This window comes from Pteronotus mesoamericanus, unplaced genomic scaffold (assembly GCF_021234165.1).
Source record: "Pteronotus mesoamericanus isolate MK-2021 breed Mesoamerican mustached bat unplaced genomic scaffold, CSHL_Meso_final scaffold_118, whole genome shotgun sequence".
NCBI lineage: Eukaryota > Metazoa > Chordata > Mammalia > Chiroptera > Mormoopidae > Pteronotus > Pteronotus mesoamericanus.
In genome coordinates, this window is record NW_026555301.1 from 3,839,628 (window position 1) to 3,866,404 (window position 26,777).

The 26,777-nt window shown below is 38.1% G+C and overlaps 1 protein-coding gene across 2 annotated transcripts in view; it reads right to left on the reverse strand.

The window, feature by feature from the left end:
* Positions 1 to 26,777, reverse strand: part of KBTBD12 (kelch repeat and BTB domain containing 12) — a 134,358-nt gene that overhangs the window by 91,502 nt on the left and 16,079 nt on the right. For both annotated transcript variants that reach the window (XM_054587491.1, XM_054587492.1), the window contains exons 3-4: positions 20,626 to 20,896; positions 18,377 to 18,527 (exon numbers count right to left, since the gene is read on the reverse strand). In XM_054587491.1, coding sequence (XP_054443466.1) covers positions 18,377 to 18,527; positions 20,626 to 20,896 — 422 coding nt within the window. The remainder of the gene's footprint in view (positions 1 to 18,376; positions 18,528 to 20,625; positions 20,897 to 26,777) is intronic.

Here is a 26,777-nt window from a genome sequence, read left to right on the forward strand (position 1 = left end):
ACTTCCACCAAACCAGCACTGCAATATATGCTAAAGGGACTGCTTTAAGATGAAGAACAAGTTTCCATGAATACCCAGATCCTTTCAGAGTTGCCAATACTGGATATGACCAATATTTTTAATACTCATTAATCTGATTGTGACAATGATGTTATTTTAATTGTTCCTTTACTATTTGTTGAAACTAAACCTATTTTATTATATTTCTTGTCTATTTGTTATTTTTTTTTAAAAAAAGCTTTAAATCACTTTTTGTATACTTTACCCATTTATTCATAAAGGTTTGTAGATCTTTTTTCCCTTAAAAAAACCAACACATTTTAACCATGTTTTAAATGTGTTGCAAATACTTTTCTATTCTATTCCTTGTCCTTTAACTTTTTTCACATTATATTTTACTTTTTTAAAACTTTTTAACTAATTAATTTTATTTTTTTAAATTAATTTATTTTTTCAAATACATTTGTCTCTGCCTACCCCCCACCACTTTCTCTTGCCCCTCCCTCTCTCCCTCAACCCATTTTTTAATATTATATATTACTATATAGTTAAATGTTTAATATAGTCATATTGTCAATATTTATAGCTTCTGGGTTTGAATATTTTACTTCAGGTCATGAAAAATATGAGTTCTATTTTCTTCTAAAACTCCTTAGATTCTACATATTGATTTTTAACTCACCTGAATATTTCTTGTATAATGTGTGAAATAGCGCTCTATATGTTTTTTTATTTCAAGTAATAGTGGTCCATGCACCTTATTTGTTAAATAAGCCTTATTTTACCCATTCATTTGAAATATCAACTTAATCATATAGTATACTGTTAGATGGATATATACGTTTGTCTCTAGAATGCTCATTATATTTCGTTGATCTACTTGATTATTTCTGCGCTGATGTCATGTTGGTTTAATTGCTGAGACTTTATAATGGTTTTAAATTTTTTAAATGTTTTCTAATTAACTTTGACATCTAAAAAATAAATAAAGTCAATCTGCATTTAAGAAAAAAATTGGTCCTAATTTTACAGAATACACAAAAATACAGCCAAAATGGATAAAAGATTTAAATAGAAGACCTGACACTGTAAAACTCTTAGAAGAATATTTAGCAGAAAAGTTTCATGGTGTTGGTCCTGGCAGTGATTTCATGGATGTGACACCAACACACAGGCAACAAAATAAAAAATAAACAAATGTGGCTACATCAAACTAAAAGCTTCTGCACAGCAACGGAAATAACTGACAGAGTGAACCAGGACAAAATATTAAAAAAATATATCTGATAAGGCTTTGTAATTTTAAGTGTTATAAATATTGCAAATATTACTACATTGAGCTCAGATAATGAGCAAATTTAAAAACTACAAACGTAACAGAAATCATATTACATTCTTATTCAGACCTAATGGCTCATCTATAAAGCAAGTTCTCAAATTCTCATGCTAAGAGGGAATAAAGAAAGCAGGGACAATAAAAATCCGTATTTCATCTAAGCCACAATTTAGTTATTGCCCTGGCAAGCCATTTATACAAGCTGTTACATTATCAGAGGACAAAATGAGCTAATACAATTTTCAGCTCCTTTCCTTTTTCTAGTCTACCAAAAGTGGCTTACACAATAGGTGTAGCGAAAAAAAAAATGCAGGTAATAAAAAGTGGAGACCTGACTTGCTTCAGTCTCTAAAGAGTAAGAATATTTTTTTTTAAAAAGACTTTACTTGTTTATTTTAGAGGGGCAGGGAGGGAAAGAGGGAGAGAAACATCAATGTGTGATTGCCTCTCATGTGGCCCCTACTGGGGACCTGACATACAACCCAGGCATGTGCCCTGACTGGGAATCAGACCTGCGACACTTTGGTTCGCAGGCTGGTGCTCAATCCACTAAGCCACACCAGCCAGGGCAAGATTAAGAATCTTTGAAAGATATATTTTAAATTTATTTTTCACTGAGGTATAACTGATATATTAGTTTCAGGTGTCAACATAATGATTTGATATTTGTATGAGAGGTAATTTCTTAAAGATCCAGTTAGAACTTTAAATTCAAATTTTTATCCATTCTATTTCTCATCTTAGATTGACAAGGCCCTACATAGCTTGTAAATTAAAAACTTCCAAGTGAGACATCATGACCTGGGCTTGAGTATGGGAGTTTGTACCTTATCTCACTCTTCCTGTTATGGAAAGAACACCACACAATTTATATGCTTACATAGTGGTGAAATAGTTTCCCTAAGTCACCCCTGTGGAAAGGATCTAGGTTATGATCTTTGGCAAGAATAAGGAAATACTGAAACCCTGAAGCCCAAAACTTGAAGGCAGAGAGTATATAGCCAGCAACATCCAACTTACAAACCAATGTGGTTATTGCCCCCTACCCTCAGCTGACTCAAGGTAAAGGCAGAACTAGGTATCTCCCTAATGGCCTCTATTAATTACTTAGGGTGGCTACTTAAGCAGCTTTAGTGGAATGACAGAATAAAAGTCAGTAACCTTGATGTAAGGAAGGAGTAGCACAGTGGTAGAAAGTAAAGCTTTGTTGTCAGATGACTGGTTCTGATTACTGCTATACCACATAATAACTATAAGTTTGAATAAAGTACTTAACATGAAATTTTCTTCTTTCCCTTAAAAAATTGTGAAATAAATATTATACAAAAAGAATTGTGTCTCATAAATAATGTGTGTATAAAACATGTATATAGCATTAATTCTTCCATTTCTTGGTGAGATGTAGTAGTTTATGGCAGGCTAATAATCCTAATACAACCAGGAAAAGTCATATGTTGAACAAAACATTTTAAAAATATAGTGGGGAGGTATGGAAACAATAAGGGCTAAAGGAACTAAAATTCCAGAGAGAAAAGAACCCTTTCTGAGTCATTTTTTGCTCTTGTGGTGTTAGATAATTCTGGACCAAAGATAAGAACTGGATGTGACATAGACAAGACTCTAGTGAGAAAATAAGAAACGAGTGGAGTTTTTAGAAGTTGTGTGGGGCTGGTGTGACACACTGAAAATTGGAGAATCTGCAAAGAGGAACTTCAAACACATGGCCAATTTTCTACTCAACATGTTGTTTAGTGGGGCAATCTGGGATTCTGGGCCAAATATTTCTAACAAATTTAAGAGAACAAATTTGGACAAATTAGATTTGTAAAACATTTAAGGTCAGAGAGAAATCTCCCACAGTTGTATGGCATGTAGTGGAGCTGAAGTGAGAGGCCTTGTTACTGTAGACAGTCAGGGAGCATCAGAGAGTCTCCCCCATTAGCTAAGATGGTGCAGGGGGAGGTTCTTACACTGAGTGGTGCCAAAAGCTAGAAAGGTGAATGAACAGGACCAAAGGCCAAAAGCTAGCAGGAAAATTGGATAGAAAAAACCGTCTCCCCTTCTTATCTGTTAGAATGTGGGCTTGAGCAGGAAGGAGGAATGATCTTTGAGACGGTAGTCTACCATTCTCCCATGTTGTGGCACCTGAATAAACCTCTTTACTTTTGTGAGTTTGGTTTTTGTTGTGGCAGGCAGCATAACCTGTGTCTCAGTTACAGTTTTTGGTGACTCTGGCAGTACAGCATAGACCTCAGTAAGTCCTGGAGGGCCACGGCTGGGTTCCCAGCTGCCTGTGGCAAGCCAACCTTGGAAACAGGACTCTGGAGACTTCCCAGCAGCTATGGAGAGCTTTCCTTGGGAAATATCCCTGCACTCCTTCTCAAGGCATCAGCTGCCTGAAATGCTTGGCTGGTGAAAGGAAACGGGTTTCTGGAGAGCAGACAGACTCTAACACTAAGTCAGTCAAACCAGCATGTAAACCAGGGTCCTCTTTCATGGCCACTAGTGCTTTGTGGCACTTGGGCTTCCTGCCACTGGGGCTTTGTGCCATTTGAACTTGGTGTCATTGGGGTCTTGTCAGGACTATTTGTGGTATCAGTTGGCAGGAGATAACATGCTGGGACTTGCTTGTGAGCACTACATTTGTACTAACAGAATTATGGATCCAAGTTTTATTCATGTGTTCCTACTTTGCCTGGGGTCTTTCTATGGTTATGGTTTTGGGTTTGTACTTTTGTACTATCAGAGGTTGTTTCAGTGACTCCTGAAGGGAGCTCACTGGGCCAAACTCTAGCAGATTAGTCCTTTTATAGCTATGGTCCAATGACTAACAAAGAGTTGGTTTTCTATTTTAACACTGCTTAGCCTATGTATACTTTACACTATGGGGGGAAATGGCCCCTAAATCATTGTCAAATTACTATACCACCATACAGTTGAAATTATTTTGTCGATAGGAAAGTGGAACAAAATCTCTTATGTTTAGGTATTTATGTCTTTATACAGTAAAGGCTGGGCAAAGAAAGGGAACAAACTAATGATGCAGAGAAAGGAATTGGCTTCAAAACCGCTCCCTGATATTAAGACACAGGAAGAAAAGGAAAATAAGAAGATGAGTCTCTTTAATTCTCTGAATCCAGGGAAACCAGGATTAGCAGCTGGAAAATTCCCCCCCGCTGTTATATACCCCTGTAATAAGGCCCAAAGGGGTGAGAGCACCACCCCTGAAAAATGAAGAAATGGCATTTCTCTCAAAGACCCAGCAGGACACCCAAATTGGCCAGGGAGCATCTGTATCTGGAGCAGAGCAATTCCCTTTGAGGCAATATCCCATAGGCAGATTAAACAGGAAAGGCCAGCCCACTGGCCACTACTGGGCCCATACTCCATTTTCCAATTCAGATTTACTAAAATGGAAGAATTCCAAGCCCCCATATAGGGAGGATCCTCAGAAAATGACAGATCTTATTACTTCCATTTTTGTCATTTATCATCCTAACTGGGAAGATGCACAGGCTCTCCTTAACATCCTACAAATGGCAGATGAAAGGCAGCTAGTTATAAACAAGGCTAATGAAGATGCTAATCGCCTCCATCAAGAGAATCCCAACAGGACCCCCACAAAAACATGGTGATACTCTTGACAGAGGCCAACTGGGACCCAAATAGTGGGGACCTAGCCTTCCTAGTACATTACAAAATGTGCATATTGGAAGGGCTTAATAAAGGGTGCCTAAAGAAAAGAGCCTGAATATGATACATGCTGTTCAACAAAAACCAAATGAAGATCCTTCTGAATATTTAGAAAGGATCTATCAGGTTTATTGAAAGCACGCTGATGCTGACCCAGAGGCACCAGAAAATGTCCTGATAGTAATCATGATTTTTATTGGGAAAAATGTCCTGGATATTAGAAAGAAGCTCCAATGTTTAGATGGGACACTGGAAATGAACCCTTCCCAGCTGGTGGACATAGCCTGTAAGATTTACCATGCCTGGGAAACAAGGAAATTAAAGCAGGTCACTATGTTCTTAGAAACAGTGCAGGAAATCCAGAAAGAGAAACAGGACTCAAAAGGAAAGTAAAAAGACCCATTAGGTGCCAATTAATGCGCCTGTTGCAAAGAGAAAGGTCACTGGAGAAAGGACTTCCTAGAATGCATAAATAAATAGGGTGGATGATAGATAGATGACAGATAGATACATAGATAGATAGATAGATAGATAGACAGACAGATGATAGATAGAAATCCTCTCCAAAAATGTCAAGAGAAATGATGATTCTGATGACAAATGAAGGGGCCCAGATGGTTCCCCTAGACACCTCCCAACCTATTACTATTTCCCCACAGGAGCTCCAGGTACAACTGATAGTGAGAAAAAAGTTAATTGACTTCCTCATAGTTCCAGGAGCTATATTCTCAGTGCTAAATACACAACTAACCAAGAAAAGTTCAGCTGTGGAGTGACCAGACAATTACAAAAGCAGGCATTCCTTCAACCTCTAGAATGCTAGCGTGGAAATCTAAAACTTATGCATAGTTTTCTCTACATGCCAGACTGACCCTATTCCATTGTTGGGCCAGTATTTATTTTGTGAATTGCATACATAAATATTTCTCCCTGAGAAACAGCAAGTATGGTTAGGAGTCCTGCCTCAGCATGTTCTCCAGTTTTAGGTGCTCCAGACTTGCCCAGAAAAACCCAGAGGTAAACTCTTCCCACCAGAGAACTATGAGCAGGTTGATCAAACCATTTGGGCTGACAGAACCCCAGGTATAGCTGTTAACATACAAGTTGTAAAAGTTAACCTAAAGGAAGGGACATGGATCCTATGGAAAAAACAATACCCCCTTAAAAATGAAGCTTTAGAGGGACTTCAACACATAGTGCAGAAATTCTTAAAATCAGAATTAATTTGGTCATGCCAGTCTCCCTGCACCATCCTCATTTTGCCAGTCAAAAAGCCTCATTCTGATGAATATTAATTTGTGTAATACCTTAGGGCCATAAATGACATTGTCCAGGATATTTATCTTATGGTGCCCAACCCTTATACTTTGATGGCCACTGTGCCTAGGGATAGCAAATTGTTTTTTGTTTCAAACTTGAAGGATGCTCATCTCTCTACCTAACAGATGAACAGACTCAACTATTATTTGCCTTTGAATGACAAGACCCAGAATCTAAAGCCATGATTCATTATTGTTGGATTGTGTTGCCGCAAGGATTTAAGAATTTTCTGACCAAATTTTAGGAAATATTAGCAAAAAATTTAAGAGATATTCTGTTGAAATCAGGAATTATTCTACAATATATAGATGACTTACTAATAGCTAGCAATACTTATGAAGACTGTTTGCTCAACACCATCATTGTTCCGAATCATTTGGCAAAAAGATGATACAAAGTTCACCTCACAAGGTTCTGATTTGCAAGCAGGAGCTGGCATACCTGGGATTCCAACTGAAACAGGACACTAGGAGAATGAAGACTAATCAAAAACAAACTATTGATACAATAAAAATCCCAGAGAACCAGAGGTAACTTCATGGATTCTTAGGGATTAGAGAGTTTTGCCAAATTTGGACTCCAAACTTGGCCTTATAGTGAAACCAGGACATAATTTTTTGAAAGGACTAGTCTCTGAACTCCTTGAATGTACAGAGACTATCTGGTGACATTTGACACCTTGAAAGAAAAACTAGTTTTGGTCCCATACTAGGATTGCCCGATTTACAGAATCCTTTCAAATTATACATTCATAAAAGGAAAGGAGCTGAACTTGGGGTATTAACTCAAACCCTAAGAAATACTTCTCAACCCATAGCCTATCTTTCAAAGAAACTAGGTCATACAACAAAAGAATGGCCACCAGGCCTCCAGGTAATAAAGCTACCTGTGACATCTTACAGGAAGTAGAGAAATTTACTCTGAAGCAACCTACTATGGTATTTGTGCCACTCCAGGTCCTAACCCCACTAGAATAGAAAGGGGGGTATTGGTGATGACAGGCTACATGGGAGTATGTCAGGCTATTTTATTCGACAGCCTGAATGTTACCTTACAAACCTCCACTACCTTAAACCCAGCCACCCTTCTCCCAAACTCAGAGGGAAGTTGAGATTATCAACATAATTGCTTAAAAATCATTCACAAACTTTATTCTAACAGACTGGATCTATTGGACCAGACACTGAAAGAACCTGACAGGGAATTATGTACAGATGGGAGCAGCTTCAATAAGAATGGTCAATGGTGAGTTGTGTATGCAGTATCACCATGGACAAAGAAATAGAAGCCTAAGCCCTTGCTGCAGGAACCTCAGCATAAAATGTTGACCTGATAGCCCTCACTAGAGTTTTAGAATTGTCCCAGGGAAAGAATGTTAACACCTACATTGACTCTAAATATGCCTTCATGATAGTACATGACCATGGGGCAATAAGGAAGGAAGAAGGGCTCTTAACCTCAGAGAATGAGGACATCAAACATGCAAAGGATATTTTACAATTCCTAGAGGCAGTGAATCTGTTGACACAGATTGCCACAATGCACTTTCCAGGACACCAAAAGGACAGTTCTCAAACAAGCCAGGGAACCAGACTTCTGATAAAACAGCAAGACAGGCCTCCCAAGAGCTGCATGTCTTGGGGTTTTAATTTTTCACCTGGACTTGCCAAAATTTAAACCCCATTACACAGAACAAGATGAAGAATGGGTCCATGAATGGGGATTCTCTAACACTAACCCTAATTCTATATGGAAGATCAACATTCTCATTGTATGATATGACTCCCTGAAGCTCTAGTATATCTCATCTTCATACACCTATGTGAAGAGACCCATTCTGGAAGGGATGCTTTAATGGATCTCATTAGACCACATTTGAAGAGCCCTCGTTCAGAAGATTATCCAAGCCTGTCAGACATGGACCAAAAATAATCCTAAAATAGAACATGCCTTAACAGGAAAGGAAATACAATATAAAGGGATATGTCCATTTGAAGACTGGCAAGTTGACTTACACTGGTGCCTAAAACCATAGGAAACTAAAACTTTATTAGTTTTTGTAGACACCTTTTCTGGTTGGGTAGAGGCATATCCCACTAGAACTTAGAAAGCAACTGAGGTAGCAACACTTCTACTCAATAGACAATCCCTAAGTTTGCACTTCCTTATAGCATTCAAAGTGGCAATGAGCCATCATTCACTTCAGAAATTTCCCAGAAGGCAGGATAGGCACTACAGATTCAACAGAAACTATGTGCATCTTGGAGACCCCAATCTATAAGTAAAACTGAAAAAAAACCAAACCCCAGACAATAAAGAAGACCCTGGTGAAAATACGTCAGAAAACACATTTGAAATGGGACCAGGCACTCCATATTGCCTTGCTCCAGATTAGTATAGTGCTCTGAAGTGGGATTAAATTAAGCCCTTTTGAAATAGTTTAGGAGAGACCATTCCAGTTTTTATTTCAGGAACACCCCTTTAGCTTTAGGACATGAATAAAAAATCAATGTGTACAACAGTTAGGGCAGACACTAACAATTTGTGCAAGTTTGCTTGTTGCACACCTATCTACCCATCTGATGCACCTTTATACTTGTTTCAGCTAGAAGACCCGGTCCTATTAGAGACCTGGAAAACTCAGGGTTCTGAACAGCAGTTAGTTGAGCAATGGACCAGTCTCTATGACATCCTGCTGACAACATGTTGCTTCCTGAAGCTCATGGGAATTAAGCCTTGGGCCCACCACACATGGATAAAGTGGACACCACCTGAAGAGGACTCAGATTTTGTTGCTGCTATTGATACTGCAAGGGAAAACTGGACCTGAGATCCTGAAAGAGATATAAAATTCCTATTTTGGAGAGGGACAGATCCTCCCAAGACTAAGTGACAATGTTATTTCTTATTTTATTCTGCATTTCCCAGGCAGTGGCTCCCTGGGCAAATTTATTCTGCTGTTGGGTGGTATGTCACCCAAACACTGCTTAGGATAAAGTGATGGAATCTTTTAGTCTCTCCAGTTTATGACACCTCACTGAACACTTGATTGATTGTCAGCACAATAAGTCTCACTTTGGAAACCCATCTGCAAAAGCATCTCTTGAAATGTGAAGCAGTCTACCAGCTTGCTCAGCTGTGCCATCTTCTAGACACTGCATATAGCACCCTCTGAAGACAGAAATCCTCCTCCTTCACTTAAAAGTTTCCCTCCATTCCTGACATACCCCTCTTCCTTTGCTATATTGTAAGAATTTCTGGACCTGGATATAGGTAAGACCATGCTCTTTGTCAGCAGGGAGTAACTACAGAAGAATAAGACCTTCATCTATTTAACCTTGTAAGATTACAAGGGTCCAGAGTTTCAAAGTGGGGAACTGTTACTTTAAAACAGTCAGCCAAAGTGCCAGGGGAGACTCCATCCATTGGCCAAGATGATGGCGGGGGAGCTTCGTACACCAAATATGCCAAGGCTAGAAATATGAATGGATAGGGCCTGAGAACACATGAAAGACTAGAAAGATGAATGGATAGGGTCCCCAAAGCACCAAAAGCTAGAAAGATACTTGGTTTCAGAAAAAATCATTCCCCTCCCTATCCCTCTAAAGAACCGCAGCCTTGAGCAGGAAAATGACATGGTCTTTGAGAAAGGAGTCCACTATTTTCCCAGGTTGTGTGGCACCTGAATAAACCTCTTTCCTTTTGCACCAGCCCCTGCCTTATGAGTTTGGCTTTTGTGGTAGCAGGCAGTTGAACTTCCATTTTTTGTTTGATAACAGTATCTTCTCCACTTTACCATACTGCTTCTATTGTGAAGGAGATTTCTGTGGCTGCTCTTTTAGTGTAGCCTCTAGACTACCTAAGAGTTAGTAAGAAATTAAATCCACTACAGGTATTAGGGAGAGCACTTATTATACTAATTGGCAGTGACCCCAATCACAATGGGGCACATATAGATTCCCCAAAACAGACAGGGCTTTTAATAAGACAATTAACAAATAACTGTAAAGTAATGTGTATCATTGAAACTAATCAGTTTTTAGGTTTCTAGATGACATTTGCCCAAATTCCAATTGCCCAAATTATATATGCAATGAATAATTAAATTTTAACTAACATTACCACAAAAATACCTAAAAAATGAAATTCATTCAATTTCAAAGCCTATAAATAAACATATTTGGGGATTACATGGCAAATATTGGGGAAGTTGACTTTTTTGGATTGAATCTTATAAGATGGTAAAATTCATTTGCATCCTCAGTTCTCAATATCCAGAAACTAGATTCTAAGCTACTGAAAAAGCCTTTCTACTTGGTTTCTTCACTTCACTCCAGTTCCCTCTCACCTATTTTTTTCTTGATTGAAACACTGCCATTTATCACAGTGCCAATTTTCACACTAGCAGATAAAATTTTTCTGAGAAGCCCCTATAATTATAATCACTAGAATTCTTTTCACCTGTGAGCTCTTCTTTATATCCTCACTCACCAATCTTCCTAAGACATTTTTTAATCATCTTGATTCTGTGAAGTTTCTCATTGCTTACTATCATCCTCTTAATTTTTCATCCATAGTCCTTTACAACTTGGTTCTTAGTTTACCTATACAACTCTCTGTCTCTCACAACTACCTGTTCCTACTGGGCTCATTTATTCACTCTCCTTTTCACCTATACTCTTACCACCTTCATTCTTACCTCCAAACCTAAGCTTATGCCATTCTCCCTACTTGTTTTTTCCCTGCCCTTCATAATGATCTCCTTTCTTAGAGCATAATCTTTTCTCCCTTCCACCTACCCCAAATTTAAAAGTCCTTTAAAATGTACCTCCTTTCATTCATTCAGTGGACATTTGTTCATGCCATAAAGTGTAAGCTCTAAAGGTGGTCTTTCCTCAAATAACTTACAAATAAAGACATTATCATTTTTATTCCACATCTAGCTTACTTGTGACTCCACAACAGGGAAATATCTCACTTTGGTTCAATTGATACATCACTTTTATCCCACTTTTAACTACAACTAACTTTAATATAATTAGTAGATAAGCCCTTTAACCCCTTGAGTTATATATCTATCCTGGGCAATCTATCCTAATTTAGATATTATCTATTCTGGGCCTATGATACAGCATATAGTTATAACAAAGTAACAAATATACATCCAGGAGAAAAAATTATGATTACAAGTGAGTCTCATAACTGAGCTAGTTGAAAATTATGTTGCATGATGTTTTCATTTTTAAAATCATAAAACTATTAATATTTGAGTACATTAATTGTTTTGCTTCATTCTCTGCAAACATCCAAGAAACAATGGCTTCTCTTTAGTAAAACAGAAAAACAAAAAGACAAAGCTATTCAAACATTTTGTTTGTTTTCATCCTATATTTCATGTTTTTTCTTTGTCATTTTTTTTGCTATCCATTCTCTTAGCCATCAGTGAAGATAGAACAAAATAATGAATTGGCATAGTCATCTTTTTACCAGTCTAGTCAGCCTCCTTACCACAGTTGAATTCTTTCCCATCCTTATAGAAGAGAAAGAGAGTGTGATAGAAGAGGATGTTAGGGATTGAACACAATCCCTACTAAAATACCAAAGGCATATTTCACAGACCTAGACCAAATATTTCAAAAATTTATATGGAATGGAAAATGGCCCAAGATAGCCTTAGCAATCTTAAGAAAGAGGAACAAAGTAGGATGGATCACAATATCTGATATCAAACTATACTACAAGGCCATTGTAATGAAAACAGTCTGGTACTGGCATAAGAACAGGCACATAGATCAATGGAATGGAATAGAAAGCCCAGAAATAAACCCATGTCTCTATGGTCAATTAATATTTGACAAAGGGGGAAGAAGCATAAAACGGAGTAAAAATAGCCTCTTCAAGAAATGGTGTTGGAATACAAAGATGCAAGGAAAATAAGACCAGCAACGCTGAAAGGAAAAGAAACCAACAGAGACAAGAGGGAAGGAGGGAGGGGTGGGCGGGGGAAAAGGGAGGGAAGGGGCAAGTCAAGGAACATATATCAAGGACTCATGGACAAAACCAAATGGGAAGGACTGAGGGAAGGAGGCGGGGAGGGGAGCAAGGGAATGTGGTGGGGGGAAGGCAGAGACAAATGTATTTGGGGAAAAAAATTAATTAATTAAAAAAAAAGAAATGGTGTTGGGAGATCTGGACAGCTACATGCAAAAAAATTGAAACTAGACTACCAACATATACCACACACCAGAATAAACTCAGGATGAACAAAAGTCTTAAATATAAGTTGCAACACCATAAAACTTCTAGAGCAGAACATAGGCAAGAAACTCTCAGATATTCCATGCAGCAATATGTCCCTTAGAACAAGGGACATAAAGGAAATAATAAACAAATGGGACTTCATCAAAATAAGAAGCTTCTGCATGGCTAAAGGAAACATCAGCAAAATGAAAAGGAAACCAAAAGTATGGTAAAATATATTTGCCAATGATACCTCAGACAGGAGTTTGATCTCCAAAATATGTAAAGAACTCACAACACTCTACTCCAGGAAGACAAACAATCCAATTAAAAAATGGGCAAAGGACTTGATCAGACACTTCTCCAAGGAGGACATACACAGGGCCGAGAGACATATGAAAGGATGCTCAGCATCAGTAGCCATCAGAGAGATGCAAATTGAAACCACAAAAAGATACCACTTCACACAGGTCAGAATGGTCATCATAACCAAATCAACAAACAACAAGTGCTGTGGAGAAAAGGGAACACTAGCACACTGTTGGTGGGAATGCAGACTGGTGCAGACACTGTGGAAAACAGTATGGAATTTCCTCAAAAAGCTAAAAATGGAGCTGCCTTTTGACCCAGTGATTCCCCTGCTGGGACTATACCCTAAGAATCCCAAAACGCCAATTCAAAAGAACCTATGCACCCCAATGTTCATAGCAGCACAATTTACAATAGCCAAGTGTTGGAAGCAACCTAAGTGCTCATCAATAAATGAGAGAAGAAAGAGAAAGAAAGAAAGAAAGAAAGAGAGAAAGAGAGAAAGAGAGAAAGAGAGAAAGAAAGAAAGAAAGAAAGAAAGAAAGAAAGAAAAGAAAGAAAGAAAGAAAGAAAGAAAGAAAGAAAGAAAGAAAGAAAGGAAGGAAGGAAAGAAAAGAAAGAAAGAAAGAAAGGAAGGAAGGAAGGAAAGAAAAGAAAGAAAGAAAGAAAAGAAAGAAAGAAGAAAGAGAGAGAGCGAGGGAGAGAGAAACAAGGAAAGAAAGAAAGAAAGAAAGAAGAAAGAGAGAGAGAGAGGGAGAGAGAAAGAAGGAAAGAAAGAAAGAAGGAAGGAAGGAAGGAAAGAAAGAAAGGAGGGAAGAAAAAGAAAGAGCTGCTATCCTTCACGACAGCATGGATGGTACCGGAGAGCATTATAAGTGAAATAAGCCAGGTGGTGAAAGAGAAATTCCATATGATCTCACCTATAAGTGGAACCTAATCAACAGAACAAATAAGCAAGTAAAATATAACCAGTAACATTGAAAGAAAAAAGAAACTGGCAATAACAACAGGGAAGGAGGGAGGGGTGTACTGGGGAAAAGAAAGGGAAGGGTCAAATCAAGGAACATGTATAAAGGACCCATGGACAAAGCCAAAGTGGGGAAGGAGTGACGGTCAGAGGTGGGGGTGGGTGGGGAAGGGAAAAGCGGTGGCAGTAAAATGGAGACAAATGTATTCGAACAATAACAAAGTTTTAAAAAATAAAATAAAGACTTAAATATAAACCACAATACCTTAAAAGTCCTAGAAGAAAACATATGCAGTAAAATTTCAGATGTCCCACACAGCAGTATTTTCCCTGACATATCTCCTAGGGCAAGGGATATAAAGGAAAGAATAAACAAATGAGACTATACCAAATTCAAAAGCTACTGCACAGCTAAAGAGAACATCAAAATGAAAAGGGACCCAAACACATGGGAAAACATTTTTGCTAATGATACCTTGGACAAGGGTTTGATTTCCAAAATCAATAAAAAACTCATACGACTCCACACCAAGAAGACAAACAATCCAATTAGAAATTGGGCAAAGGACCTGAACAGACACTTCTCCAAGGAAGGACTTACTGAGGGCCCAGAGACTTAAGAAAGGATGCTCAACATCACTAGTTATCATAGAGATAGAAATCAAAACCACAATGTGATACCACCTCACACCTATCAAAATGGCCATCATTAACAAATCAACAAATAAGTTCTGGCAATTATGTGAAGAAAAGGGAACCCTAGTGCACAAAAGGGTTTGGCAGAAGTAACACCTACTTCAGTGTGGTTTGTAGGGTAATAATTTGGGTGTAATAATTTATAGTTTTAATTTGAACATTTCGCCTACAATACCATATGGTGTGCTTGAGTGTAATACTGTTGTTATAAAATTACATGCTTATTATTTTTTAATAAAAGATTTTGTAATAAAAAGGGGGTGTTATTTGTGTTAGAGCCTGTATATTGATGTTTTAGGGTTTTGGGTGTGTGTGTGTGTGGGAATGTAGATTGGTGTAGCTACCGTGGATAACAGTATGGAATTTACTCAAAAATAAAACATGGAACTGCCATTTGGGTAATTCCACTACTGGGATTATACCCTAAAGACCTAGAGGAGAACATTGGCAGGAAACTCTCAGATATCCCACACACCAATTTTTTCACTGATATGTCTCCTAAAGCAAGGGACATAAAAGAAAGAATAAACAAGTGGGACCTCATCAAAATAAGAAGCTTCTGCATGGCAAAAGAAAACATCAGCAACATGAAATGGGAATCAACCGTATGGGAAAATATATTCACTAATGATACATCAGATAGAAGTTTGATCTCCAAGATACATAAAGAACTCACTTGACTCCACTCCAAGAAGACAAACAATTCAATAAAAAAATGGGCAAAGGACCTGGGCAGACGCTTTTCCAAGGAGGAGATACAGAGGGCCTAGAGACATTTGAAAGGATGCTGAGCATCACTAGCCATCAGAGAAATGCAGATCAAAACCACCATGAGGTACCACCTCACACCGGTCAGAATGGCCATCAGAAACAGATCCACAAACAACAGGTGCTGGCGAGGCTGTGAAGAAAAGGGAACCCTAGTCCACTGTTGGTGGGAATGCAGACTGGTGCAGCCATTGTGGACAGTAGTGTGGAATTTCCTCAAAAAGCTGAAAATGGAACTGCCTTTTGATCCAGTGATTCCCCTGCTGGGACTATACCCTAAGAATCCCAAAACACCAATACAAAAGAACCTATGCACCCCAATGTTCATAGCTGCACAATTTACAATAGCCAAGTGTTGGAAGCAACCTAAATGCCCATCAGTAGATGATTGGGTCAAAAAGTTATGGTACATTTACACAATGAAATACTACGCAGCAGAAAGAAAAAAAAAACTACTAAACTTCGCGACAGCATGGATGGAACTGGAGAGCATTATGCTAAGCGAAATAAGCCAGTGGGCAAAAGACAAATACCATATGATCTCACCTATAAGTGGAACCTAACCAACAAAACAAAGATGCAAGGAAAATAAGACCAGCAACACTGAAAGGAAAAGAAACCAACAGAGACAGGAGGGAAGGAGGGAGGGGGTGGGGGAAAAGGAAGGGAAGGGGCAAGTCAAGGAACATATAGCAAGGACTCATGGACAAAACCAAAGGGGAAGAGCTGAGGGAGGGAAAGAGGGAGGGGGCAAGGGAAAGTGGTGGGGGGTAGGCAGACAAATGTATTTGAAAAAATAAATTAAAAAAATTAAATCTGTTAAGTATCATCATAAATTCAAATATAGCTGTTGGCATAAATATTTACATTACTTAATCTTAATATGAAAATAAACTAAATCATTCTAAAATTTAAAAAAAATCCTAAAACACCAATTCAAAAGAACCAAGGAAAATAAGACCAGCAACACTGAAAGGAAAAGAAATCAACAGAGACAAGAGGGAAGGAGGGAGGGGGGGCAGGGACAAGGAAGGGAAGGGGAAAGCCAAGGAACATATAGCAAGGACTCATCGACAAAACCAAAGGGGAAGAGCTGAGGGAGGGAAGGAGGGAGGGGGCAAGGGAAAGTGGTGGGGGGTTGGCAGAGACAAATGTATTTGAAAAAATAAATTAAAATAAAATTTAAAAAAAAGACAAAAATGAAAAAAAAATTACTATAAAAAAAATTTAATTTTGCCATCTAACATTAGTCAACATAAAAGAAATAGAGAAAAGACTTGGAAATTTCTGTCACATTAAAAAAACAATTTAAACATGTTAAAAAAAACAAACAAACAAAAAAGAAAAACAAAAGAACCTATGTATCCCAATATTCATAGCCGCTCAATTTACAATAGCCAAGTGCTGGAAATAGCCTAAGTGCCCATCAATAAATGAGTAGATCAAAAAACTGTTGTACATTTATGCAATGGAATACTATGCAGCAGAAAGAAAGAAGGAACTCCCACCTTCCCCTACAGCATGGCTAGAACTGGAGAGTATTATGCTGAGTGAAATAAGCCAGGCAGTGAAAAACAAATACCATATGATCTCACTTATATAGGAACTCACTTATATAGTTTGTGTTGGTACAAAACAAACAACCAACCAAAATAGAACCAGCGACATGGAAATAAAGGAACAGACTGACAGTGACCAGGCGGAAGGGGGAAGAGAGTAGTTATGTATGAATGACCCATGGACATGGACAATAGACGAGGGATTGTCTTTGGGAGTGGGTGGTAGGATGGGTGGAGAAGAGCGAAGGGGGAAAAAATTGGGACAACAGTAATAGAACAACAATAAAATATTTATTTAAAATACCATATGATCTTACCTATAAGCGGAACTTAACCAACGATACAAAGATGCAAGGAAAATAAGACCAGCAACACTGAAAGGAAAGGAAGCCAACAGAGACAAGAGGGAAGGAAGGGGGAGGGGCAGGGGAAAAGGAAGGGAAGGGGAAAGTCAAGGAACATATAGCAAGGACTCATGGACAAAACCAAAGGGGAAGAGCTGAGGGAGGAAAAGAAGGAGGGGGCAAGGGAAAGTGGTGAGGGGAAGGCAGCGACAAATGTATTCGAAAAAAATTTATAAATTAAAAAAAATAAAAGCAATGAAAAAAACTAAAAAGAAGAAGATGATGTTAGGGAAATGGAATGTGCTTAGAAGAGCAAAGGGCTTAATAATAAAAGAGGAAAAAACAGAGAGAAAGAATAGGGGAAATACGGGGTCTGGCAGAAGTAACCCCTGCTTGAGTGAGGTTGGTAGGGTAACAATATGGGTAAAATAATTTATAGTTTTAATTTGAACATTTCACCTGCAGTGTCATATGGTGTGTGTGTGAGTGTGATATTGTTGTTACAGAATTACATGCTTATGATTTTGTAATAAAAGATTTGGTAATAAAAAGGGGGTGTTATTTGTATCAGACCCTGTATATTGATGTTTTAGGGTTTTTTTGTGGGAATGAACCAATCTTTCACCAACCCCTACTGGATAGTATAAAACCACACACATTTGAGCAATAAGAAAAAATGCATTCAGATAAAACTTATTTGTTAACATCTCTATAGAAATTAGGTGGGTGGGGCAAAATGAAGAGGATTGGCATGATCTGTGGCCTTGTCTTTCCTATGCTGGCTTTCTCTTCTATTAGCACAGATAATCACATTTTGTTGCACAAGCCCACATTTCATTGATTAAAAGTAGCCAAAGTCTTATTCCCATTTGAAAATATTTTTCTTGGTAGTATGTATTAAGATGTATCATTACTGTTCTTATATTCCAAGGGATTGAAAATTAAATAAAAATAATTTTGTTTTTAATAAGTCAATTGATTTTCATTTAATACTACCTGTCTGTGCTCTACAAAACAAGAAATATTAGAAAAAAATTGGCTATGTATACATTTGAACTGGAATACAAGATGAAGGGAGAATATTTTGTTTTTACTGAGAAAAATAAAAGTAGTTATACTCTTTTAGCAATCTGCTTCTCCTTACCCAAAACATAAATCTCACTGTTGACTACAGCTGTACTGAATCGGTACTTAGAGTACTTCATGGGTGCCCGTTCTGTCCATTGATCTTGGCTAGGGTCGTACTGCAACAGTTTGTTGCTTAATCGATCAGGTTCTTCATCAGGAAGATCCACCTGCATGAAATATGACAACAAATATAATTATACACTATTTAAAGTTCTCTGTGGATACATAAATGCAATTAATCAAAGTCAGTAGCTAAGCAGTTAGAGGTTAACTGTAGTGACTCAAACTCCCAAACACACAAATCCCATGTTTTGGGATTATAAATCCACTGTCAATATCAGAGGAATTTATATTCTGTAATAATGAGGTGTTGGGTTACAGCAAATAATCTGTGGTCTTAGCAGTAAGACAATACAGCATTTAAAAAAAACGAAGCAGCTGCAATGCCTTAAAAATGAAACCATGCTTTCTGCGGTAGAACAGTATTTAAAGTATAATTTTATTTTGCCAAATGTTATAGTGGTGGATTTTAGTATTTTTGAGAAACTCAATTTAAAAGGCATTTTTATTTATAATAATTTTCTAATACAAATGGAACAAAAGTATAAGATATTATAGTTTTCTAGTAATTATTTTTATCCCACAATTATAACCTATATAGGAATGATCTGAATTCAATTTTCAAAATATATGAATTAATATAAATTATTTTGTTATTTATGTATTAATTTTATTTACATATATTTTTAAATGACTAGAGATAGTACAAATTGAATGGCTGTTTATTCTTACACAGATATATGTGGCTTCTCCTACTCATAAACTTCAGGTGAAGTAATTCTTTTATACAATGTGTCAGGAACTTTTATGACTTCTAGCTAAGGATGCTTAAGTGTCTTTTTTGTTTTGGATGAGGTGTTCAACACAGAAATAATTGCCATAGTTACAAAAGTTGTGTACAATTAGTTTTAGTTAATTACTCTAAATGCATCAAGAGTTATGATCACTATGATTGCAATCACAACCCCGTGTTACCTTGGAATTTAATGTATAACATTAGGTAAAGACTAACTTGAGCTTTTCTTATGCAGTAAATATTCACATGCCAGAAGTTCAATCACAATATAAATTAATAAATATTAACTTTATAGTTTTAATTTTCCATCTAATGTGTTTCCTTCTAATGTAAGTATTTAATCTCCAATATAGTGAAAGAAAAATAAAGAAAACTTCTAAGTTGCCTTTGGAGTTTATTCATGCAAAATTAACTATGTAATCAATAGTTCTGAAAAAGCTTAATTACAAATATTTTTTCAAGTATCAGCTACTAGCTGGGATTAAATTTTTACTTCTTTTTGATATATAACACAAATTTAAAATGTGTTAAATGTGAAATTTAAGTTTTTAAAATGAGTATGGTATGCTAGATACATGGCATAGTCCCAGTTTATGAAATGCAAAGACATCAGTTTTATCATGAGGCAAATATGGAAAATCAAGAAATTATATAGGCAAAAATTTACTTTATGTCATGTGAGTGGACAAGGAGCTAGTAAGATTAATTTCTATTAGAGAGACTACATGACCAGGGCAAAAGGTAGCTGGAGTGATATGACCCTACAGTGAGAGCTCTAAGGCACTGGGAGGAACACTGAAGAGAAGGTGAAGGGCCACTGTGGTCACACTCTACTGACTTCAATTTTGGCCGGCCAACATTTCATGGGGCTTCAATACAAACAGTATTCTGGTGTCTCTATGTGCTGATGCCCAGCAAAAACATATAGTGTTTAAAATCACAATATGCTTTTGAGAAATAATTTTGCCAACACAGGATGAGTATTATTCTGGTTTCCACCTTAGAGTAAGAATTTTAAATGTGGAAAAGACATAAGGGCTACTTGCCTCATCTCACACAACTGTTATGCACACAGTTCTGGGATGAGGACCCAGCTTCTCTGCCTCCTCCTTAGATGTCCCCTACAGATAATACCTCAGCACAAGCATCTTTCATAATTATTAAGAAAGGAAGGATTATGAAGAATACAGCATGAATACTAAGTTATTCTATGAATAACACATTTTAAAAATTTGTTCTCCTAAACTGCTTTAACACTTTAAATCTTAAGTTTAATATTTTATAAAATAAAAAATATTTTACCAAAATGTAAGTCATACTCTTTTAGTATTCAACAACTACAACATTTTTCAACATAGCAGCCAGACTCAGCATAGCCATGCCACTTAAGTATATAGGAAATCCTTAACCTGAGGGGTCCAGCCTCCAATCACATAAAGTTTATTATTCACTGTCACTACAGCATGACATGCCAATTGTAGTGGAAGGGGAGACACCCTTTTCCAATTGTCCTGTTCCACAGAGTACTTATCAACACAGTTTGTAATAAGATACTGGTTTTTAATTTTCATCTGTCCTCCTATAACATAGAGGTCATCATGGACACTGCCCAGAGCATAGAGCTCTCGAAAATCAGTAGTGCATAACTTTTCCCAAAACTGGTTTCCTCTATCATGATACCTGTAAATTAATAGAGAGAGAATTAGAGTTAACATGAAAACAACTTACCCAAGACACACACTTAAGTTTCTTTTCCAACTAAAAACAATATGATTTTGTTCTTCTAATTGGAGAAGAAATAAACATCATTATAAGATAGAGGTGATACAGGTTTGCAGGATTTTTTTATTTTATTTTTTGAAAGGACTGATGAACAAATAATAATGTGTATAGAAACTATTAACCACACCTACCTGCAGAATTTTAGGAAAAATAATATATTGAAAAAGTATAAATTATCCAGGACTAGCCTTCATTTCCTAATTCTGGGGAGGAAAATCAAGAACAAATAAGTCTTTCAGCAAATCATTTGTAATTTTACCATAAGAGAATAATAAGTAAAAACTAAAAAAAGCAAAAAAAAATCTAATTCTGTGGACTAGACGTTTCACCTTAATATTAAATTTAAAAAGTAAGTTTTAGAGCAGAGAATCTGAACACATCTCAATTCAGAGACTTCTAATGGAATAGTGTAGGATGCGTAGACTTTTAAGGATTGTTCTTTTAGTTCTAATTGGCTTAGAGCAGCATCAAGAGCACCGGTGGGTGTTATAAAACTCTACCTGCAGGTGTCTGTCAGGCATTTAACATTTATTTTAACCCCCTAGATATGGTAGTTTTAGTAATTTCTTCCATGAATAATTATGTCAGTCTGAGAAGAATCTTGGGAGATAGAGACACTAGGATATATGATCTCTAAATATCTCCAGAAGTCCACCACACATTAACTGATTATCTGTGTGTGTGTAACATTATATAGGCACTAAATAGATGAGTTTGTGGCTATCCTTTGTTTTGCCTTTTGATAGTGGTAAGTCAGTCATGACTTGGACACAGTCTGAGAAGAACAAAAGTATTTATGGGGACAGTGGGAGAAAATATGATACTAGATCTGTCCCAGAAAATCCAGAATGTATACTTGGAATTCAAAACTAAAACAAAACAAAACAAAAAACAAAAGCCAAGGGAGTTTAAAAAATTGTTCTCTTTGGAAACAAATAAAATTATATATGTGTGTTCCGTACAGAGTACAATTTTAAAGTACTGACTACTTATTTTGTATCAAACATTGACATTTGATCATATTTATAGGAGTTTTTCTTAACTGTTTTAGGTAAACTCTTTCATTCTTTCCAAGAGATAACTTTTTACTTTAGGCTTGACAGGTAAGTTAGAAGATTGTGCTTCTTTTGTGTAGGGCATGCCTGGCTTGTCACAAACTGAATGCAGAAATTTATCAAGCCTCATGATCATTGTCTTCTAAGTAATTCTAGGTAGGAAACAAGAGTCCCTAGAATCACAGGTGATATTTCCACCACTATTTTTAATAGTACTGGATTTCAGAAGAGAAAGAAGGATTAGGTATCTATATATAAGTAGGGGCTACTAAAGTAAAGCCAATGAGTGAATATATACAAAGAACTAAAAAAAATGGTTTGGTGTACTGAGACAGGATTCAAGGAAACAGGCAAAGAATGAAATACATCCTATGAAGGTTGGGATGTACATGTTCACTAAGTAACTTGGTAATCTGATTTTTGTTTTAACATTTTGAACTGAAAACAGGGAGAGAAAATGTTAGATAAAACTGTAAAATTTGGGAGCATTTGAGATCTTGCTTCCTGGTAATTGTTAACCAGTTTTGACTTAAATAAACTCAATTTTTTAAACTGTAAAATTTATTAATAAAAATGAGTATGGCATTAAAAAAATAATCATGACAAAAGCATTCAACGTTCTCAGTGGCTGATAGTTTAAAAAGAACACATAACCTCAGCTGTCTGCATATCAAAGTATGGGAGATAAGTAAAAGAGATAGAAAGTCTATCTTTTTAAAAAGAAATGACCAAGCAGAATATTATTCTACTTCCTCTTTTAAGTCAAAAAGAAATGCATCTGCATGGACATATATGACCTATAGAGTAGAAGCAAACTGAAGAGCATCTAGGTGAAAATAAAAGGGATTAGAAACAGAAATAATATAGTAGGAATATACCATAAGATGATGATGATTTCTCACATATATCACAAAACTGGCACTTAAGTGACCTTTGGTAGTGTCTGCTGTAAGATTTTTAACTATCCAGATACCTGATGGAAGTCTTATTTAAGCACAAAGCAATGCTTCTGATGATTTCATTATTTGCCTTCTGACAATTTCATTATTGCAGAAAATGAAGAGGGCAACTTAGAGTTTTACCCTAATTCTGACCAATGTAAAGGAGCTGGCTGGTGATGGGAATCTTGTTGAGTTCAAGATAGGTAAGGGTATATAGTCAGACATATGCTGTAAGAGAGGGAAGCAGGCTTTCAAAAAATTAAGGGGAAAGATGTTTGAGAATCAAAATAGAAACACATTTTGACAGGATTGGATATTTACTAAAAATAAATCTGGTGGCAGTTTTGTGGACTATCTTGATCAGAAAGAAAAAGAACTATTTAAAGAACTTAAGGTACTTATAACAAGAGGTTCTCACATGGAAAGAAGGACATCTGAGACTAAATAAACAAGTGGCATGGGCCTATAAGAACCATTCTGGGTAAGCCAAAGCTTCCTCTTCCTTTAAGAATTGATACCCCAAAAGTAAATAAAATTGAAATCATGGTTATTTAGTCTTTATCTGGTAATTCTAAAGAGGATTGCTCCTTCTACTCAGTAACATGATCTGCCACAATGAGCATAGGTCCAGGTCACTTATTTAGGGCTCTGCATTCCCTCCCTTCTCTCTACTAGGGAAGATGAAACATGTATCCAAAGCATGCATGTGAAAAAGGGACAGGCCTATAGCTGGAAACAGATAATGAAATGCTAGGAGATGACAGAAAGATAGTAGCTCTCTTAATTATTTCTTTGTCCCAACTTCATTGTTCACAAAAATTGTTTTCTGACTGAACAATCATAATGAACCCTAGTAAAGAGGACCTGAGGGGAGAAAGATATTGACGAATAGCTTTATTATCTATTATGTATTCCATGTACATATTTATTATTTACCCAGGTAGATTTCAGAGCTGAATACTTGCTAAAATAGTAAACAAATGTATGTGTGTTCACATATAAGGCCTAGCTGATATGCTGCTTTTTAGCAGCTACTCTCATTCCTCTTACAATTCTATGAGTGAAGCACTCTTAGTAGGCTACAAACATTTTATACTATTGGAGGTTTAGGGTAGACCTGCACATTAAGGATACAGAATGATGAGGAATCAAGATGGTAGAGGAGTGACTAGAAGTCACACTGACCTCCTCCCAGGACCAGCCTGGAATTACAACTAAATTGCGGAGAAATCACCTGGAACAAACAACTGAACAAGAGTGAGAGAGGAGCCTTGTAACTTTGGAGACAGAAGAATTGGCTTTAGTGCAATCTAACTGGTAAGGAATGTAGTAGAGACCTGAGAAGGCAGACGGGGCACCCACAGGCAGCAGCACCAGAATGATACTGAAATGGCCAGTTGGATCCCCCTGAGAAGAGCGAGGTCTAAACCAAAAGCAGGGATCTCTAGCCCACAGCACCAGAGCCCAAAAAGAACACAGAAAACAGCCAGCTGCGAAAAGCGACAGGGTTGCTCTCTGCCAGAGACAGGTGGCTGGAGACCCAAAGAACAGTTTAAAGGGCTAACGCATAAATTTTTATTAGCAGCCACTTACCCTGGTCTCTGGCAAAGGCGGGGGCAAAGTGGGCTAGAGACGCATGAGGAGAGACTGAGGAAGGAGGCTTTGGGGAGAGAATGGAGAGAATAGCGAGCGGAATCCCAATGCGGACTCCTCCCGCTTACAGCAGCAGCATAAGAGGACCCCATAACCCAACCCCCAGGAGGGACTCCGCCCTGCCCTGAGCTGTCTAAGGTGGCCTGCTGAGTGCAGAGTGATTAGATTAACAGCTAAAGGAGACAGCCACAAACAGTAGATTACTGGAAGTCTCCAACAGACTGCCTAAGGTCAGACAGGGTCAACATCTGACAGCATCAGAGGCAGATCCAGAAAGTAAAAACAGTGGTCTCCAACCATAGAAGTTCATACCACAAAGTCAGGAAATCAAGACAGATCAACTTCAGAAACAGAAGCAAAAGAGAAGAGTCTCACAAATAATGGGAAGACAAAGAAATATGCCCCACTCGAAGGGAAAGGAGCAATCGCCCGAAAGAAAACTAAATGAAATAGAGGCAAGTAAACCATCAGATACTGAGTTCCAAACAACAGTTCTAAGGAAGCTCAATGAGGTCAGGAACTCAGAGAGAATTACAAAAAACTACAAGGAACCTCTGAGGAACTTACTGCAAACTATATCATCATGAAAAAGGACATAGAAACTATCAATAAGACACAAGACGATATGAAGAACACCATTTCTGAATTGAAGAACACAGTACAAGGAATCAAAAGCAGTCTAGATGAAGCTGAGGATCAACTCAGTGAGCTGGAGGAAAAGGTAGAAAAAACCTCCCAGAAAGAGCAAGAAAATGAAAAAAGATTCAAAAAGAATGAAAAGGCATTGAGGGAAATGTAGGACAACCTGAAATGTAATGATGTCCGTATAATAGGGGTACCAGAAGGAGAGGAGGATGAGGAAGGGACAGAGAACCTGTTTGAAAAAGTAATGATGGAAAAATTCCCTAATTGGAGGAGAGAAAAAGTCATACAAGTCCAGGAAGCACGGAGGGTCCCATTCAAGAGGAAACCAATAAGGCCCACTCCAAGGCACATCATCATGAAAATGGCAAATATCAAAGACAGATTCCTAAAGCAAGCAAGGGAGTAAGAGGTAGTAATATATAAGGAAGCCCTGATACGGCTAGTAGCTGAGTTCTCAGCAGAAACACTACAAGTCAGAAGGGAGTGGAAAGAAATATTCCAAGTCATGAAAAGCAATGGTCTGCAGCCAAGACAGCTCTACCCAGCAAAGCTCTCAATTATAAAGGAAGACAAGAGAAGCGGGGTGCCCACGAATCAGACTGCCCACGATTGAAACGCAGTCCACACAGGTGGTAGATCCTTGGGTGAAGGGGTCACAGAACTGTCCAGAGACCCCTGAGGAGAGACCAGAAACGGAGGTGTTGGGGAAAGAACAGGAGGAGGAACCGTAAGTCCCGACTCCTTCTTCTTTCCCTAGTCTCCATTGTGCAGGAAAAGGACAGACCCTCAAAGAGCCAAAAGCCAAAAAGCACACAATAGAGAGCCCAAAACCACCAGTGCAGGCGTGCACACTTGCCCCGAATGGCCGGCGCGGGTTGGCGAGTGCGTGTGTGGACCTGCGCGGGATGGCGAGGGCTCGCAAGGGCTGGCAAGGGCTCGTGCAGGCTGGCGAGGGACCCACACGTTGGCACCGATGGGGCCTGCGAGGGAGTGCATATCTCGGCGAGCGCAGGTGTAAATTGACCCGCTCCAGCCGCGAGTGCAGATCAGGCAGCAGAAATAGTGGATCCCGGGCCGAAGGGGTCACAGAGCTGCCCAGAATCCCTGGAGGAGAGACTGGAGACAGGATTAACCGGACAATCCTGGAGCTGACTTCCTCCCATTTTCGTAGTCTCCATTTGGTGAGGACAAGCAATGTATCCAAAGAGCCAAAAGCGGGGAAAGCACATAATAGAAGACCCTAAGAGGATCAGTGCCGGGGTGCCCGCCAGCCTGGGGGGCCAGACCAGTATGCAAGGTCATGAATAAACCCCCTGGGCTAGGGCAAGCACGCGCGAGCCCAGGCTGCGGGGGGGATCCTGCCGGGCCGGGGAAACAATCAAGGAGCCAGCAGGAGAGTGTAGAGCGATCCACAGAAATAGTGGATCCCTGGCTGAAGGGGTCACACAGCTGCCACAAGCAGGAGTCAGACACAGACAGTAGACT